At 39.2% G+C, this 21,215-nt stretch overlaps 1 protein-coding gene across 1 annotated transcript; it reads left to right on the top strand.

Moving 5' to 3' along the window:
* Window positions 1-2,957: 2,957 nt before the first annotated feature.
* On the top strand, window positions 2,958-5,254 carry LOC121743417 (U-box domain-containing protein 9-like). Its single transcript, XM_042136727.1, has 2 exons — window positions 2,958-3,451; window positions 3,947-5,254. The coding sequence occupies exons 1-2, from the start codon at window positions 3,167-3,169 to the stop codon at window positions 5,030-5,032; spliced, it is 1,371 nt and encodes a 456-aa protein (XP_041992661.1). The 5' UTR covers window positions 2,958-3,166; the 3' UTR covers window positions 5,033-5,254.
* Window positions 5,255-21,215: the final 15,961 nt, after the last annotated feature.

Genomic DNA, 21,215 nt, shown 5'->3' with positions numbered 1-21,215 from the left:
TATCACGACGTGAAGTATTCTTAAAAATAAAACTACCGCCCTTAACTAAAATTTTCAAAATAATACTTAATCGTCGCATCCCACTATAAGCGATAGTATTTTTTTTGAGACATCCACATTCCACCAAAAATGAGATATTGTTTTTATTTGGTAAACTATACAACAATTACACTGACTTATTTTTTTCTCTTACCTACATTATTTTTTTTCACTTGTCTACAGCACCGGATATATGTATCCAACTTAATTTTATATAGTCATTCGTATTAAAAAATCTCTCGCGAGTTCAACATAGAAAAGCAGATTAGTGAAATTCACAGTTGCATTAAAAAAAGAAAGTAAATTCTTTAATATTTTCATTATTTAAATAATATTATTATACTATTATTTTGAATGTATGTAATCAATAACATATTTTAGACCAAAGAAATGCACAAAAATAATAAAAAGGACATCACACATGTCCTCCTATCATTTTCAACTAGTACACATGTCCCTTCTGATCCCTCTCATCACATGCAAAACTAGTAAATTTAATTAATTAATATAATTACTAATTTTTCTTTGCGATGCCTAATTTTCTCCTATTGGCCACTACAACACATAATCACATTTATAAGTTTTAAGGATTATTAAATAATTGCACTCGGTAAATTGTTATACTATTACACTCTGAAACGCAATGTGAAAAGGGTATTTGCATTTTAGAAATTACAGCGAAACCGTGTTCATCTATGGGATTAATTAGCACTGTAACCTGAACGATAAAAATAGTCAATTCTAATTACTATTACTCCAAACTTAAGAAATTAGCCTTTCACCAAATTGATAATTAATTATACTCTGTGACTTCAAACCTGCTGACACATTTAACAAAATAATTTAGTCTCAAGACCCAAAATTAAAACAATTGAAACCCAAAAACCATCCATGTATTGACACATAGTTACACCTTCACAATCAATGCTATAATGAGTAAAACATATCAAATATAATATACAACGCACAAATATATTAATTTGTGCTATAACTTACTTACTGCGCTATGACAACACTAACATGAATATCCATAATAATTAATGATAACAGTATAAAAATTAGGAGATGCAATTTCATTGGTTTGTTTTCTTAGCATAATAGCATTCACAACGGGGCGCCCTAAAGTCTGCCTTATAGAACACTCTATGCTCCGTCACATCAACATTCTATCCTCCTACCTTTCCATCTGCAGTGGGATGCCCTAAAATCCGCCCTATAGGTTTCACTACTGTTTTATTAATTAATTTTATGTTTTAAAATATGTCAATGCAAAATAATAAAAAAAGCACCGCAATTAATTTAAAAAAAGGCAAATCCTACATTACTTTAAAAAAAGGTTACAAGAGTTAGAAATAAAAAAACAAGTTCACTACTCTACATCATTCCCCACTTGCGGGGCAGATCATTGATCATCCACTTGAGGTATTCGGCTTCGGCCCGGTCATCGCACTGCTTGAGGGCGTGGTGTGTGTCCAACAACGTCCTCCGGTTGGCGGCCGCCACCAACTCCGCGTAGGCATGTCCCGCAGCCGAAGTCGGGGCCAGGGTCGGGGCCTGTGAGGATGTCGCCTTTGCCTTGCCCTTGTTCTTGGCAGCCTTGCTGCCAATGGGATGCCGGGAGGACATCGATGTGACGGAACTCTCATTCTCGCACATCGGCTGGTTGAGGTCCATCGGATGTGCTTCGCTGCTCGTATAATCACCAGTGGCGATGTTCTTCGTCCTCTTCGCCTCAGCTGATAGGGGCAGAATCCCTCCTTGGAACTTCTGCTTGTCCTTCAAGAGGAGCCAGGTGTTGTAATGCTTGAAATCGTCGTACAATTAAATGTACGACGCAAACGCTGTATCACGCACATCAGTCAAACTCTCACCGCTGCCCTGCTCCCTCAAGCACTTCTCGCACTCCGCCGAGAACAAATTGATCTGCTTCTTCACCTGATCCAAGTGCTTGCGGAGCTGCTCCCTATGGCGCTTGTAGGCGGTCGGCGGCTTGGCCTCGTTGTAGCACCCAGCAATGCGCTCCCAATACGCTATTTGCTTTTGGTTGTTGGCAAACACCGGGTCCTCTGAAATATCAATCTAACACCTGCTAAGACGATGGTTTTATCCAGGTTGTAGTTTGTCCTCCCTGGGGCGAACTCTTCATTCTTCTCCGGAAGCGGCAACTTTTGGGCCCTTTGCCTATTCCGCTTCTTTTTGGTGGCGGAGCCCGAGGCAGAGGCGGCCACAGCGGCGGCGGAGCCAAAGGCGCGGCGGGGTGGGGCGGGGGCGCGGGTGGGAGAAGGCTCCATATCTGACAGCCCATACGAATCCGTACTGAAATTGGGATCGTACTGGGTGTTGGAGTCGAAGGGCCGATATTCATTAGGGTCTGTACCCGGCCACCGTGCACCACCACCAAACATCGGACTATTCGGACTTGGGTAATCACCGAGATTCATTTTATAGTGTAAATAAAGAATGGAAGAGTGAGAATGGAAGAGTGAGAATGGAAGGAGATTGTGGTGTATATATATAAAAATTTTGAAGAATTAAAAAAAAAGGAAAACGCTCAGCATCATCCGCGGTATCGTCAGCCTCGCCCACAGTGGGGCGGACTATACCGCGGACGATGCGTGGTCGAACGCGTATCATCTGAGGACGAAGCATAGGGCGCGGACGATGGATGTGCCATCGTCCGCATACCTACAGTGACGGGCGATAGGTTGCTCGATACATCGGGCGAACTATCATCTGCCCCATTGTGAATGCCCTAAAATTTCAAAAACGAAATGCTCCAGTAAATTAATCTGTAAATTAGGTGGTAGTAATTAATTAGTCCAGTAATTGTGCATGAGAATTGAGAAAACACCCTAGTGCCAGCTGTCCAGCCATGGATTCACTGATTGCTTGATAACCGTCCCCACCACGCCTTCTCTTCTCTACAAACCAAACCTACACCATCACACACACACACACACACACACACACACACACGAGCACTTGTTCGTATTGGACACTTCACTCGCATCTCATACAATACAGGTACAGCCTCCTTTCTGAGAGAGAGAGAATTCAATTGCGAATTATATGCTGCGGCGAGTGGAGATTCTGTATGCAATTGAATTTTTCGGGTTGAGCTAATAATATGGCGAATAGCGAAGGGGATGGGGAGATCAGGCTGAAAGCAATCGAGTTGAAGAAAGAGCTGCAGAAGCTGTTGGAGGCGATCGTGGAGGATGAAGACCTCAATCTCAAGACGGTCGATAGGGCGCACCAAATGCTCTCTGTGTTGAAGGATTTGAAACTCAAGAAGACTGCTGATTTGGAGCTCCAATGTCAAGATTCCATCCCCGTCGCCGTACCGGAGGAGTTCAAGTGCCCTCTCTCCAAGAAACTTATGAGTGATCCTGTCATTCTTTGCACCGGACTGGTTCGTTCTCCATTCTCTCCCTCTCTGCGAAATCATGGTCTGTCTTCTTCTTTTTAGGTTCTCAATTTGGTTGCAATTGTGTGTCTCTGTCTTCTTCTTCTTCATTTTAGGTTATGAATTTGGTTGCTATTGTGTCTGTGTCTCTGTTTAGGTTATGAATTTGGTTGCAATTGTGTGTGTGTGTGTGTGTGTGAAATTATGCTCTGTCAATGTATGTGTTTCGACGGTTAAATTGGCCTAATTGTGTGTGTGAAAATATGGTCTGTTTATGTGATGGCTCCGATCATTGTGGGGATTTTTGGGGAGTTTAAATGTTGCTTCTCTCAAAAAGAGGGAAATTCCTATGCGGTTGATTGGATCCATTTTTCCGGATTGAATTTTCCCTATCTTTTGGTTTTGTAGTGTTTTACTTTTTCCAAATATATTTGAATTTCTCTGTTAGATTTTGTTGAGTGTCGATTGTTTAATGGGGATCTGTTTTGTGAATATTGGCAGACATATGATCGTGCCTACATTCAAAACTGGCTTAAATCTGGGAAGAGGACGTGCCCTCAAACCGAGCAGGTGCTGTCACACACTGCTCTCGTACCAAACCATTTGATCCGCGATATGATAACGAACTGGTGCGAGATTCGTGGGATCAAACTGCCAGAATGTAATTACAATGACGGGGAGGCCTTGTCCGAGGCCGACACACTGGAAGTCCATCATCACCTGGCCAAATTGTCGTCCACGTTATTATCTGACCAGATTGAAGCTGCTAAAAGACTGCGTCAGTTGACAAAACAAATTCCTTCCATTCGCTCGTTATTTGCTGAATCTGAAAAGGCTATTCCACAGCTAGTGTCTGTGCTCTCTCGAGTAAATACCACAATTCATCAAGGCCTGCTAGAGGACGTCATCACCACGATCTTGAACATCTCCATCCACGACAATAACAAGAGGCGCGTTGCAGAGACGCCTAATGTGATTCAGATTCTTATTAATGCTGTGAGGCCAGAGACTGCCACTGTGCGGATAAGAACCAATGCAGCTGCAGCCCTGTTCACATTGAGCGCCCTTGACTCAAACAAGGAAATGATTGGGAAATTGGGCGGCTTGAAACCCCTCATCATGCTGCTGGACGAAGGGCATGATTTGGCAATGAAAGATGCTGCCTCTGCGATTTTCAGCCTGTGTATCCTCCATGAGAATAAGGTGCAAGCTGTAAAAGATGGCGCGGTTGGAGTGATTGTGAAAAAGGTCAAGGAAGGAACACATGTGAATGAGTTGTTGGCGATTCTTGCTATGCTTTCGACCAACCAGAAGTCGGTTGAGATGATGATCGACATGGGTACAGTCCCTTACTTGCTCCGCATCATAAGAGAGAATCCTTGTCCCCGCAATAAGGAGAACTGCGTGGCCATTTTGCATACAATCTGCTACAGTGATCCGAGTACATGGAGGGACATGAAAGAAGAGGAGAACAGACTTCGCACACTATCTAAGCTCGTTCAAGACGGCACTTCTAGGGCAAAGAGGAAGGCTAATGGCATTCTTGATAGGATGAACAGAGCTGTCAACATCAACCACAGCGCATAAATGTGAGCACATATATTCTGTAAATTCTGGTGACAACCCTACTTTTGAAAACGATCTTGAGGTATCTCGTGGTCATTTTTACCCCTTGTGTATATTCGCGTTGGAGAAAGGTTTTGATCTCGGCTTATAGTTGTGAATAGTATGCTTTTTACTGTGAAAAGTTCATCGATGGTTTTGTGAGCATATGCTTGCTTTGATTGAATTCTTAGTAGTTCAACTTTATTAGATGTATCACATGAGCTAGACTACTTTCCTTTGCTACACTTTGCGATGTATTGAACAGGTTCATCTCCGACTGGAGGGTGGTGTTTAGGCATCTGCTAACGCCCTCCCACGTGACAGAGATCTGTCACAACGAGAGTAATGGGGGCACATTGAATGGCCCTGTGTTGTCTTGCTCCGTGGTCCATCAAAATGGCACCAAACTTTTCTGTGTTTGGTCCCTTGCTTTTTACCTGGTCAGCAACGCACCTACCTAATCAAATATCTCTCTGTGTAACACTGCTCTTCATTCTATTTTTTTACTGCTGTCATACATTGGACGGCTAGCAGGATGAAACTGGAAATCGATAAGTTCTGTTGTTCGGATATTCGTATTTTTGTTTCTGTTTCGACGTCTTCCAGGTTGTTATATTCTCAGGTGACGCCAAACACGCCCGCCCTTAGTTCGTGGTTGATGAATATAAGAATCTACCTTTTGGGTAAAGATGATGAAAGGATTGGAATAAAGTGTTGGTATAGTGATATTCTTTAGCCCTTTTTTTCGTTCTATCTCTCTTTTCTACATTTCTCACTAGCAATCCGCTGTAACTCAGTTTTACAGATTGAGTTTTAAGATAATGCAACTCTGAGGTGATATGATGAATAAATAATTAATATTTAAAATATGAAATAATTAATTAATAAATGAAATGAATGAAGCTTCTAGTGCATGTCAATCATTTATGTTTGGTGTAGCGTTCTTTTTTGGATAGAATGTTTGGTGGAGTTTTAATAGGGGTCACTACTTTTATATGAATTTTGCGTATAAATAGTGTGTACTTATTAAATATTAATACTACTATTTCATAAATATAATACTCCCTCCGTCCCGCACTACTCGCACGTATTTCCTTTTTGGGCGTCCCAAGTTACTTGCACTCTTTCCATTTTTAGTAAAAATTTTCACCTACAGCCGTCATTTTTGACTTTCCTATACACTCATTCCTTAATCTCCGTGCCGAAAAGGAAATGAGCGAGTAGCTCGGGACGGAGGGAGTACTAATACATAATCACAGTCGCAATCGACAAACTATGCCACCTCAGAGCTAACATGGAAACTAGGTGGAGTCAGTGTGTGTATCCGCAATAATTTCTTTTGATTGAAAATCACATACCTAAGAACTTAAATTTACATTTTTTATTAAAATAAATTAAATATCAGACAATGTCAAAGAGCTCCTTATATGGTGGAACCTCTCCAAAATATTGGTATTTAACGCTATTTCCCAAAACAGGACAACTCATCCAGATAATAAAACAAAAAAAAGAAAACAAAAATGAACATTAGAATTATTATGGCTATGCTTTCACTGTTTGAAATAGAATATTTCTGCCAACGTGTTCATTCTGCACATAAGAAGAAGGAAAATAGTTAAGTCGATAATGCAAGAGAAAAAATGTGTCACATAATTTGCCATTGTTGTTATCAGAGACACCCACTGATTAAATTGATGGGGGAAAGGAAAAAAGGGGTCTATGATACGCCTTTATTATTATTATTATTATTTAGTTTAGATATTATAGGGATTTAACATATCTATTTCTATATCTTTATTTTCTTGTTCATTAAGTCAGTAGCATTATAAATAGGAGTTATTGTTATCACTTTGAGAATTCAATGAATATATTATTTTCCACAAACTTGTCTTGAGTAACAAGAATATCATATTTCGTTTCCAAATTGTTGTTCATCGGAGAACGTCCGAAAATCAGCAATTCGTGAGCTTTCCTTCGAGCACACAACTTCATTTTCCTCACACAACTTCATGTCTTGAGTATCAGTCTACCATGTGTGACTGCACACAACTTCATTTTCCTCACATTTTGCAAAAATGAGCTTTTTAACTTTTTGTGGACATATGGCACCCTATGCTGTTTCTAAATTGATTTACATGGAGTAATAAATTTGGATATAATTTTGCAAACCTTTTTTTTTTAAAATATTTGTCGTGGGTAGTGTGACGTGTAACTGCTATTGGTAAAGGAAATATTTTTTTTTCATATTCATAAGGTAATGAGCTTGCATTGGTTCAACTTCAATCATTATTTATATGTTATTGAGATCTTATGCAAAATGTTTTGTCGTTGAGGATGGAGACAAAATTACTCGAGTTCTAATAATAGAATGACCAATCAAAGTGAAGCACACTTTGCAGCGCAAAACGTGAATATTTCAGAATGTTTTAAATTTTAATTATTACTACCATAGAGTACCCCAATTTGTTATTGAACCAATTAAAAGCTATCCATTCATAATTGATGTTTTAAATTCGAAATCAGTAAACTATCGAAGCACTTGAATGCATGTATTGTCATTTGTTCGATCTAAGAATACTTACTCCCTCCGTCCTCAAACAATATGCACTTTGGGTTCTACCCAAGTTTTAATGCAAAAATTGATAAAGTAAGAGAGAAGTAGAGAAATAAAGTAATTAAAGTATTGTTAGTGGAGAATGAGTCTCACCTCATTATAGAGAAAAGAGTTTTCAAAATTAGAAAATACATATTCTTGTGGGACGGAGTAAAAATGAAAGAGCGCATATTCTTGTGGGACGGAAAAAGTATTATTTATTTATGTGGATATGGCAAGTCTCCAAATCAATTTATTTTTCTATTATTCATATACAAAATTTTAATAATAGCACCTCATGAATTTTCTGCATCTGTAGCAGTAGAATCAAAATGATCAGATTCTCTTGCCCATTCTCATTGAAAATGAAATTGTAATACTAAGTGATACATGAGCGAATTTTATTTGGGCCTTTTTTTCGAAAAAAAAATGCTGATATTCTAGTGGGCTATATTTTTATTTCAAACTAAGTCGTGTATTGTTTTTTTGGAAGAATGGATTGTGGTTCTTTTTAAGGGTAATGCTTATAATAATTGTGATTAATTTGAAATTTAGTGTAATTGGTAAAATCTATAAAGTATAGGATTTTAATTAAAAAAATAAACACACATAAATAAAAAAGTCAATCATTTTATAGATATAAACTATACATCAACCAATATTGAAATGAATTAAGCGAGACATCTATATATGTACACGAAAACCAATTACTCCACTGCACCTTTTAATTTTTATGTGTAAACAGTCTAAACTTTCACCCATGAGTTCGAAACGAAACATTTCAATTGCTTTTTTACATGTAACAAAACGCTCAAAATTATAAGTGAAGAGCAAGCACAAATCCAAATCACCAAAACACTAGAATTTAACATAATACTCCAAGAGACACAAACATCTCAATTGAGATGAGACCAAGCAACAAAAATTAGAATGGGAGATAACATTGATAAGAAGAAGATAATGATTGGAACTATAACCCTCATATCGATCCTCATGGAGAGAGACTCTATGAAGGCTACAACGACCAACAGTTGGCAACTCTGATCTCTAGTGGAAGCGTGATATGCAACAGAATTTTAACGATGAGCGTCAGCCTAAAATGAAAATGCAAGAGGATATGAGATTCCGGTGGCGCGATTGCTATCGGCGGAGGGATGAAAGGCCGTCGAGAGAACTTGCCCATTGATCAAACCAAGAACGATACTGATGGAGTACGTACTAAACAAGCCCAACAGCAGTAAAGCCCATCAGCCTAAAGCCCAAGAAAGAGTATCAGTTCGGCATGACTAAAGAGTATCAGTCCGGCATGACTAAAGAGTTCAGTTCGGCACAACCAAAGAGTTCGGCCCCAGCCTACAGCTCGGTAAAAGCCAACCAATCAAACTCTGCTCTCAGGTCGGCATCAAGCTCTACTCTCAGATCGGCAAAAGCTGCTCGGCAATAATTCAGCAGTTCGGTCTCAGTATTCGACCGAACTAGGAGATAGTGGACTCATGCAGGATTTCCACCTCCACTACACCCACGATCTATTTAGTGGTGTCAAGCAGTCATTAACTCATGCAGGATAGTGGACCCATGCAAGATCGCCACGATCTCCACGACATCCACTGCCTAGTAAATGGTGTTGCATGCCACGATCTTGGTTCAATGTATAAATAGAACTTAGATCAGATAGAAAAAGGTTAAGTTCTAAAGAAGCTCTCTAGAGATAAAAGATCAAATAGCAAGTCTGTATTGTAAGCTGTAGAAAACAGATCAAGCAATACAACTCTGCCCTCTTTTCTTCCCGTGGACGTAGATTTACCTCAGTAAATCGAACCACGTAAATCTCTGTGTCGTGATCTGTATTTTCCAGCATTCATCACCATCAAAAATTCGCCCAACCATCACTGGCGCCGTCTGTGGGAAGCAGAGAACCAAATTTGTGATAAAGCGAATTTTTGACCCTTTTTCCACCCCAAAAAAATGCATACCAGATCACATACTACCCGTAATACCGTTCGTGATAACCGTGAGGAAGCTAGTCCAGCTCGCAGGTCTGAAAAACGGCCTCGGGAGACATCTACCTCCGGTTCTCACGAAGAAGGAACAAGCCACTCCAGGAGAGATCGCACCGAGTCTTCCCAGCAGCCCGATTTAAATGAAGCTGTCAAGCTGTTCTTGGCTGAGAAGCAGGATGAGTTCTTAACCTTCCTGCAGAAGAGCCAACAGCCGGAGAAGACAACGGCGGATTCTCCCTCCTCATCCAGACATGAAAGTCACTACCGCAGTAGTGACGTGTCTTCCAGGAGAAAGAATCCTCAACCCCGACATGTTCCTGTTCCTCCTCGGTACCGGAACCACAGGAGAACTCCATCTCCTCCGTACCGAAGAGATGTCGGGTTTGCCATGTACGGAGCATTAAAGACTCCGTTCTCGGACGATATCACCCGAACTCCTTTGCCGCGGAACTACCGGACACCGTCAATGACTTATGACGGGTTGGTGGATCCTCATGACTTCCTGGGACGCTATCAGTATAACATGGCGAACCAGGGTCTCAATGAGGTCCATATGTGCAAGCTGTTCCCCGAGCTGCTTATCGGGAACGCGAGAAGGTGGTTCGATAGCCTCCCCCAAGGCAGCATTAGATCTTACCGAGATCTAATGGATGTTTTCCACAGGAGGTTCTTTCAGAAAGCGGAAGCCCGGATCACTTCGGCTCAGCTGCTTTCTATACGTCAAGGTCGCGACGAAAAGATCAGCGACTTCATGACGAGATTCCACAAGGAATGCCTACAAGTAGATGATCTCAACGATCTACTTGTCATTTCGGCATTCCAAAATGGAATCCTGCCCGGAGCTCTCTACAGAAAGCTCGTGGAGTGCGGTCCGCAAACAGCTCAAGAAATGTGGGACATTGCGGACCAGTTTTCCCGTGCGGATGAGGCAGACCGTCGAAAACGGTCTTTAGACAGCTCATCCCGAGAAGAGAAAAAGAAGCCCGATCAAAGCGGCCAGGTGCTTCCTCGCCGAACTCCTTTTGAAAGAATTCAAAGGGCACCGGTACAAGGCAGATTGGGGCCACGTCTCAATCCTGAGAAGCCGCCCGCTCAGTTCGTACCATTAAACAAGTCAAGAGCGGAAATTTTCGAACTACATTCCGATATGTTCGAAAAACCAAAGCGGATGACGAAATCAGCCGCGCGGCGACCTCAGGATCAATATTGCTCCTTCCATCAAGCCCACGGTCACGATACCGAGGAGTGCCGAAATTTGGCTGCAGGTATTGATGTTCTTGTGAAAACAGGAACGTTAAAAAAATACCAAAGCAAGCAGCCGAAAAAGAACAAAAGGCAGAGAGGTGCGAACTGCAATCCTCAGGATCCGAAAAGGCATGAGGATCCCGAAGACGACGACGAGCCGCAATATGATGGAGTAATCCAGACTATTGATGCTCTCCCTGCCGGGAAGACTAAGTCGTCCCTAAAAGCAGAACGCAGAGGTTCCAATCAAGAGGAGCCAACACATAAAAGGCTGAAGAAAGACGAAGTGATTACATTTTCAGATGCCGATCCCGTCCCAGCCATCTCTCCTCACCAAGACGCTATTGTCATTCAAGCCGGAGTGGCAAACAAACTGATCCACAGAGTATTTGTGGATACAGGAGCGTCAGTCAGCATTCTTTTTAAAAGAATGTTTCGATAAAATGGAAGTGGATCCAGCTCGGCTCAGTCCGGCTCCACTTCCTCTGAAAAGTTTCGCCCAGGAGGACACCCGCCCTGAAGGTATTATCAGCCTTCCGATCACGGTGGGAAAAGCGCCTACAAGCTCCAATACGATGATCGAGTTCTTTGTGGTGAAAGCTCGGTCCCCGTACAACATCATCCTGGGGAGAGACTGGCTCAACACAGTTCGGGCCGTTTGCTCTACTTATCACCTCACCATCAAGATCCCCACTAAAGGTGGGATAGCGGTCATCCGAGGTGATCAAAAAAGAGCAAAAGAATGTCTGCAGATTGCGCTTAAAAGTGCCGAGCAATCAGTTCGGCACCATCAAGCATAGCAATCACAGCAACCGGAGTCAGAGGCAAGCGAGATGACCGAAGTCACTTCAGAGCCGAACTCAATGACCGTTCAGTTATACGAAGATGATCCATCCAGAACGGTCAAGATCGGCTTCGCAGGAACGCCTCTACTCCGGGAAAAGACCATTCAGCTCCTCAAGGAGTACAAAGATGTCTTTGCATGGTCTCCGTTGGACATGACCGGAGTGCCCCCCGAGGTAATCACTCATCGGTTAAATATTGATCCTTCAATCCGGCCAGTAAAACAGAAGCAAAGACTCTTTGCGGCAGAAAGAAGCCAAGTCATCCATGACGAAGTCCGCCAATTACTAAAAGCGGATGTACTATTCGAGGTGAAATATCCTTCTTGGGTGGCCAATCCTGGCCAATCCTGTGATGATCAAGAAAAAAGAAGGAGGATGGCGGATGTGCATAGATTTTACCGATCTAAACAAGCACTGTCCTAAAGATTGCTATCCCCTTCCGAACATAGACAAAAAAGTAGAAGCTTTGATCGGCTTCGAAATTTTCTGTTTTCTTGATTTATACAAAGGATATCACCAAGTGTTGATGGATGAGAGTGACGCTCCGAAAACAGCTTTCATTACCGATTTCGGCATTTTCGCTTATAAAAAGATGCCATTCGGTTTAAAGAATGCCGGAGCCACTTATCAAAGGATGGTAGACAAGCTTTTTCGGCACCTAATCGGAAAACAGGTTGAAGTGTATGTCGACGACATAGTTGTCAAAAGCAAAAGCACTTCGGAGTACGAAGACAACCTCAAATCCACTCTCGACGTGCTCCGAAAAGCCAACCTCAAACTCAACCCCCAAAAATGTACCTTTTTGGTAGATTCGGGAAAATTTCTGGGTTGTTGGGTTTCAAAGGACGGACTCAAGGCAAATCCCTCAAAAGTTCAAGTTATTCAGAACATGGCGATGCCGAAGTCCATACACGATGTGCAAAGACTAACTGGATGTCTAGCCGCATTGAATAGATTCCTTTCCCAAGCAGCCGAAAAGCAACTGCCGTTCTTCAAAGTGTTAAAAAAGGCACCAAAGTTTGAGTGGGGAGCCGAGCAGAAAAAGGCTTTTGACGAGCTCAAAAGTTATTTAGCCGAGCTTCCAATTCTCTCTGCTCCAACAGATGCCGAAGTGATTTTCTTATACTTAGCGGCATCCGATCAAACCATTAGCGCGGTGCTTGTACGAGAAGAAGGCCTAAAGCAGTTTCCCATCTACTTTACAAGCCGAGCATTAAGAGGTCCAGAAACAAGGTATCAACCTCTGGAAAAAATTGCTCTGGCGTTAGTAAATGCAGCAAGGAGACTGCGGCCATACTTCTATGCTCACAAGGTATGCGTCTTAACCGATCTGCCTCTTCGGCAAGTTTTGACCAAGCCAGAAGCATCAGGCAGAATCGCCAAATGGGCCATAGAGCTGGGAGAACACTCAATCGAGTACCTACCTCGAAAAGCCATCAAGGGACAAGCCTTGGCAGATTTTCTTGCAGAGGCCAAGTTCGATCAAGCAATCCCTGTCATTGCCGAACAGAAAAATTCTACCAATGCCGAACTAGCACAGCCCTTGGAATCCGAAGAAGAGCCGCCGGACTGCTGGAGCGGATTCGTAGATGGAGCTTCGAATAAAACGGGAAGTGGAGCTGGTATTTTACTTGTCGCTCCCGACGGACACGAGGTAACCTACTCACTTCGGTTCCTATTCCCCACTACTAATAATGAAGCCGAGTACGAAGCCCTCCTGGCCGGACTCCAGTTAGCGCAAAGTCTGCTCGTCAAATCTCTCAAAGTCCATTGTGATTCACAAGTCATAGTAAATCACATGTTGGGTACAAGTGAAGCTCGTGACGAGAGAATGAAGAAGTATTTGGACAAAGCGCAAAGCATCAGCCGAAGTTTCTCCTATTTTCGGATAATCCGCATTCCCAGAGCGGAAAATAGCCGAGCAGATACCTTAAGTAAGTTGGCCTCAGATCCGAGCTCAAAGGCGGAAGAATTAATGCATCGAAGCATTGATGAAGCCGAGGTACATTCAGTATCCAGCTCGCCGAACTGGATGACGCCGATCTTGCAGTATCTGGATCAAGGACAATTGCCCGAGGATAAGAGAGAAGCTCGGAAGATCACGTGCCGAGCACTTCGGTACGAACTTCATGAAGGAGTCCTCTTTAGAAAGTCTTACCTCCAGCCGTTATTGCGGTGCGTAGGACCAGAAGAGACGGACTACATCCTCAGAGAAGTTCATGAAGGATCGTACGGTAGCCACATCGGAGCCAGAGCTTTAGCTAAAAAAGTTCTGAGATGGGGATATTATTGGCCAACCATGGTACAAGAGGCAGTGCAGCTCGTCAAGAAGTGTACGAAGTGCCAAATTCATGCAAATGTCCCAAGGATGCCGCAGACCGATCTATACACTATGCAAAGCCCTTGGCCTTTCATGCAATGGGGCATAGACATAGTGGGACCACTTCCTCAAGCTCCTCGGCAAATGAAATTCCTTATCGTTGCCGTGGACTACTTCACGAAGTGGGTGGAGGCTGAACCATTAGCTGCGATAACGAGCTCGAAGGCATTGGATTTCGTCTGGAAGAACATAGTGTGCCGATTTGGCATACCCCACATCCTCATCTCGGATAACGGGACTCAGTTCACCGACAAGACGTTCAAGAATTGGTGCCAAGAGCTGAATATTCAACAGCGGTTCACTTCGGTCTCTCATCCACAAGCAAACGGACAAACGGAGGTAACAAATCGTATCCTGGTGAAAGGGTTAAAAGCTCGGTTAGAACAAGCCAAAGGATAATGGGTAGAAAATCTCCCTCAAGTCCTATGGTCCTACCGAACTACACCCACAACCTCCAGCGGTGAAACTCCGTACAGTCTTGTGTACGGCACTGAAGCCGTGATTCCGGTGGAGATCGGCATACCCAGTCCCCGAACTCTAAACTTCTCAGCAGAAATGAATGACGACGGACTGAGAGCCGAGCTAGATCTTGCCGAAGAAAGAAGAGAATTGGCATGCATAAAAGCAGCCAAGTACAAAGAGCAAGTAGCCCGGTATTACAACCAAAGGGTGAAGAAGCTGCAATTTCAAGTGGGAGATCTCGTCTTGAGAAACAACGAAGTAAGCCGAGCAGAAAAGTTGGGCAAGCTCGAACCCACATGGGAAGGTCCGTATCGGGTGTCAGAAGTCCTCGGCAAAGGGTCTTACAAATTGGCTCACATGTCAGGAGAACAGGTACCCCCGAACATGGCACATTTCCAACCTCAAGAAGTTCCATTTGTAAGAGACAGTCCGGTCAGTCAGTCTTGAGTCCTGTTCGGTCAATGTGCTTTCTTTGGTTTGCTTGGTCTTTGTTTGTCTCTGTGCGTTTTTGTCTCTAAGTGCTTTTTATTTGTCTAGGTGTGTTTTGTCTGTCTATGTGCGTGTCGTCTCTTACAAATGTTACTGAGGTATCTTGTTCTTCGAAGGCTGATCCCCTTCTTAGAACATATACAAGCCAACGATTGTGAGTCAAAGCTTCTAAAGAGGATACAAGACCACAATTCAGCTTAAACAAGCAGTTCGTCTGAAACGAACTGCAATAAGCCAACGATTGTGAAGTCCAAGCTTCTAAAGAGGATACAAGACCACAATTCGGCTTAAAAATCAAGCACTTCGTCTGAAACGAACTGCAACAAAAGTCCGATTCACGCGATAAAACTTGCCTGAATTAGGACAAGGGAAAGTCCGATCCACGCGATAAAACTCGCCGAATTAGGACAAGGGAAAGTCCGATCCCCAAATTAGGACAACGGAAAGTCCGATCCGAGCGATAAAACTCGCCAAATTAGGACACAAACCAAGTCCGGTCAAAGAAGAGTTCACTTCATCAGACCGAGGACAAACATCAACTTACCCCGTACCTTTATCCAGAATGCCGAAGTGATTCACTTCGCTTTTCGGGGGGGGTAGTGATGGAGTACGTACTAAACAAGCCCAACAGCAGTAAAGCCCATCAGCCTAAAGCCCAAGAAAGAGTATCAGTTCGGCATGACTAAAGAGTATCAGTCCGGCATGACTAAAGAGTTCAGTTCGGCACAACCAAAGAGTTCGGCCCCAGCCTACAGCTCGGTAAAAGCCAACCAATCAAACTCTGCTCTCAGGTCGGCATCAAGCTCTACTCTCAGATCGGCAAAAGCTGCTCGGCAATAATTCAGCAGTTCGGTCTCAGTATTCGACCGAACTAGGAGATAGTGGACTCATGCAGGATTTCCACCTCCACTACACCCACGATCTATTTAGTGGTGTCAAGCAGTCATTAACTCATGCAGGATAGTGGACCCATGCAAGATCGCCACGATCTCCACGACATCCACTGCCTAGTAAATGGTGCTGCATGCCACGATCTTGGTTCAATGTATAAATAGAACTTAGATCAGATAGAAAAAGGTTAAGTTCTAAAGAAGCTCTCTAGAGATAAAAGATCAAATAGCAAGTCTGTATTGTAAGCTGTAGAAAACAGATCAAGCAATACAACTCTGCCCTCTTTTCTTCCCGTGGACGTAGATTTACCTCAGTAAATCGAACCACGTAAATCTCTGTGTCGTGATCTGTATTTTCCAGCATTCATCACCATCAAAAATTCGCCCAACCATCAGATACAGAATTGAATAAAAACGTGAAAATAAAATAAGGATAATTGTATTTTTGGATTGATTGAGAAGAATCTAATGTCTCATATTTACAAAGATATGCCCTAACTTAATGAAAAAATAAATAAATATCCTAAGAATATATGAGAAATATATGTTAAATCAATACTAAACTAAATAATACTCTCTCCGTCTCACTTTAGCAGTCTCAGTCAGTTTAGTTCGTCCCGCATTAGGAGTCCCGGTTAGAATCTTCCATATATAGTAAAGGCCACACATTCCACTAACATTTTATTACAGAACTAATAACATATAAAAATGAGATCTACATTCTACTACCTTTTTTAACCAATTTTTTCTTTACCTTTTTAAAAACTCGTGCAAAACTTAATGGGAATGCTAAAGTGGGAGTTTGGGACGGAGAGAATATTAGGATGTGAGGGATATTCCCCAAGATATGGTCGTATTAGATGCAGTATAAATGTGGATTTTATAGTCGGAAAACTTTCTGCGATTGTTTGAGTCATTAATCTGCCGGTAATAATTACAACGTAGTAGAAATCCGATAGTAAATTTTTAATAGCAAAAAATTGCATGAACTAGGGATGGGTTACCTATTTTCCATTTAATATGATAATATAAAATATTAAATGTGAAAATGGGTTACCTATTTTCCAATCTACCCATGGTTGACATATATACAGTGCGTGAACTAGGCATGCGCGGCAAGACTTGGTTTGGTTGCCGCATTTGTTTGGAAGGAAAAAAAGATCATATTTTTGCAGCCAATTGAATAATGCCATTCACTTTTCCTTCACACGTGCTGTGCTGTGCTGTGCTGGGTATTGCTTAACTTTGCCAATGTGAGTTATTGATAAAACTAAAATTCTAAGAAATAGCAAAACACATTTAAATAAATTAAGAAGAATATTTAATGCTACAGTGATGTAATTTTTCTTAAGGGAAAGTCTCTTTTTACTATCGTTTATGGAATTTTAACTACCACCATCCAAAAAGATGCTAATGATTTCGCTCATTGACTACTGTTTTGAACGCGTTTTGAAGTGCAGCCATCCATTTGTTTACAAATGCATTCTTCCCTAGTTACTTTTTGTTATTGTCGCCAACTTACACGATATTCATGAAATTCACCGAAATTAACACCTACCGCCTGGTGCTTACCACATTTCCGATATAATACTTAGTTGATTTGCAAGTACATTGTAGTGACATTCAATATTTGCTTACGTATATTATAATGATATGCATTATTTTGTTAAAAAGAGTTACTCTCCTGTACGCGCAAATATGATTAAATAGTACTCCCTCCGTTCCATAGTAGTGGACTTAATTTTATCATTTTGGTACGTTCTATAATAGTAGAGTCATTTCCTTTTTTTAGTAAAAGTCAACAAATTTCTTCTCACTTACTTTATTTTCTCTTCATCTCTCTGTATTTTTCCTTTCCTTCTTTATTCTTCCTTTACTTAACTCACTTAATATAATTTTTCTTAATCTCCATTCTGAAAAGAGATGTCTCCACTATTATGGAACGAAGGAAGTACAAAGGAGGCATCGGCGTTGATAGAGGAGAGGGGGAACCGGAGAAGGATGGTGTGTACACAAAACGTTTTGCCTTGTCAAAAATAAGTAATAGTGAATCTATTATAAGTATTTAAAGATTGTGATAAATTTATTATGGTGGGCAGCTATCTGGGTCCAATTTAACTAAGGAAATTATTTTGTGATGGAATAAATGACGAAAGTCAAAAGTAGCATATTCTAGGAGACTAAGATTTAATAATAATAAATTTTGGAAAATAGTAAAAATAAAAAGAAGCATCACGCATCGTGCGCATTCCTCCAAATTCTACTCCTCACGTTGTCACGTTTTGTGTATGCGTGTGCCAAACGCACCATATCCCCGAAAATGACTTCCATTTCTATTTCTAATCCAATTTTCCCTTTCTCTTGTTATGAAAGATTCATTATCTATAAAAAAATACAGAAATGTGTTATCTTTATGGAGTGGTGCTTAAATAGACACATTATGACCAGTCATAATATTAAAAAAATATTAAAATTCTGTATACTTAATGCCAAATTGTTGAAATTTATGCATCTAGAGAGTAACAATTTTTTTAAAGACTAATATACCCTTAAATATAAAATACTTATGTGGAATATCTATTTAATAGTAGTAGTAGCAGCATCTATTTGTATCCAACCATTAATACGAATTAAGACAATTTGAACTTCAAATTCCATTCTCCATTTTTTATTTGATGGGAAATTTAATAGATACAACTATAATCCATGATGAAAAAAATACTTTCTTCTATTATTTCCCAATGCCGGAGTTTGAAAAACATTGAAATATACACTTTAGTTATCTAATTTAATTATTTTGCCAGTTTTAACTATACTAATCTTTAATTATTATAAAATTATTTAGTAATCAAACATGCACTTATTTGTAATCAAACACGTATTTTAATAATTCAAAATGCGGTACTAAAAATTATTCAAATTATTTCATACGTACTGTATGATTTTGAAGTCATAATAAATATGCTCCTGGTATTTCAATTCTATTACTATTGATTATTTATGTTTAGCTTCACCTTCCCTTTCCCTTCACCTTCCCCTGTTTAAACTAATTTAAACTATAAAATAACTTGCTAATATAATACATATAAATATAACAGTATATTGATATAAAAACAAGTCAATTTTAATTATACTACAGATTAATTTACTGTTTAGTTATAGTGAATAATTTAATTTTAACCATAACACATACTATAATATAATATTAATAATTTTTCAAAATAATTCAGATTTAATTATTACAAAATTTTAAAGTTTATAACTAATTTTAAATATAAAGTATATTTAACCTATTATATCACAACATACTCACTGCTAAGAAAATGTAATGCCACATAGATTCAAAAAGTAATTTACTCAGATCATTTATATCATTTTTGAGTATATGTCTCACAAAATATTTGCAATAGCTTTATGTCTTACGTTGCTCTATAAAATAAGTTCAATTTTGCAGTATGCTTTGAGAAATTTTCTACATGAAAAATGAGATTTGGTGTATAACTGGAGATGGTCTAAAAGTTTAGAAACCATAATAAATATAAAGTATAATTTTATAAGTCCAAAAATCACAAGTATATAAATTGATATATGAACAAATTTTAAAATATTTTGAAAATAAATAAATTTTAGGAGTATCAAATAATATGATTAATAATTTCTTAAGTGTGAGACATCATATTTATAACTATTATAAAGTGTGACATAATAAACTTCTACAAAATTTCTTATTCTTATAAATATATTCTCAATTTAAGTACTTCTTCCGTCCCACAAAATTATACAATCTTTCCTTTTTAGTCCGTATCACAAGAGTATACACTTTCTAATTTTAAAAACTCTTCTTTCTTTAAAGAGGTGAGATTCAATCTCCACTAACAATATTTTAATCTTTTTCTTTCCATTTGTCTCTTACTTTACCAATTGTGTATTAAACTTCGTGTCCAACCAAAAATGCCGTGGGTAGGGGGAGTATTCTATAAAAACAAATTTTCTTTTTTAAATTTACTATTCTCTATTGAATTATGCTACAATCAATTTGAACTTATATTAACTTAATTAATCCCAAATGATAATTACGAAAAATAGTTTAATGATTTTAATCTATTTTAACTGTACTACTACTACCACTACTATTTAATTCTAATAACAGAATTTATCGTAATTAAAGACATGCATTAATAATGAAAATTTAAGCAGCACCAATTATTTAATCTGCCCATAATTGGATAAATACTGTTAATTATTACCTATAATTTTAATTTTAACTAATTCTTGGTTTAAAATGCATTTAATCATAATATTTAAATAACTTATAAATATTAGAATTAATAAAAACATTATTCTAATATTTTTCAAAGAAGAGTATTTCATTAATAAAAGCATAATATCATATTTTGATATTATCAATTAATTAATTATATATACATAATATTATTTCATAAATAAATATAATAATAATTATTATTATTATTATTATTATTATTATATATATATATATATATATATATATATACTGATTAGTGTATACATTGTAGTATTATGTCACAATATACTTACTAGAAATATATTCTAAGTACTAACATTCAAATCTTGTTCTGTTTTATATTCATTTATTAAGTTACAGAAAAAAAATGGACAAAATGAATTTTGGTTTTTAAGCAAATTAGTGGAGTATAAAATTAATGAGTCTTTAATTTTTACCAATTCTATCTTTCTTTCACTCAATTATTTTTTTGATTGATATCTTATTAAGTCAATCGATTTTCAATTCGATTTTATATTTAATTGAATAATTTGATTTTCAAATGGTAGATCCATACATAGTTGAAATAATTGGATGTTTTATTGATTTTATATTGAATTCACAATTTTAATTAACCTTAAATTTGTTTGAACAAGTACAAAATTTATGGCATTTACTGAAATATCATTTATGGCCAGCCACATTATGGCCACATAGACTTACCCTACCTCCTTATAAAACGAGTACTACTAATAAACACAATTCATCAAATGCCATATCATCCTTTTTCTTCACATTGGGATTCCATTCCGCGAAATACCCATATACACTCATGTGTTTCTATTCTTGATCATTTCATCGTTTATGCTTATTTATTTATTTATTTATTTTTTAGTAAAGGCCAAAAGTGGTCCTAAACATATGACAATTTTACGATTTTAGTCATAAACATTATCTTTTAAATTATTTCGTCCTGTACAATTGGAAACGGGCCACATTTAGTCCTTTATGGACGACA

The sequence above is a fragment of the Salvia splendens genome, chromosome 1 (assembly GCF_004379255.2).
Source record: "Salvia splendens isolate huo1 chromosome 1, SspV2, whole genome shotgun sequence".
Taxonomy (NCBI): domain Eukaryota; kingdom Viridiplantae; phylum Streptophyta; class Magnoliopsida; order Lamiales; family Lamiaceae; genus Salvia; species Salvia splendens.
The sequence above is the reverse complement of the archived record's forward strand: the minus strand, read 5'-3'. Positions and strand labels throughout refer to the sequence as shown.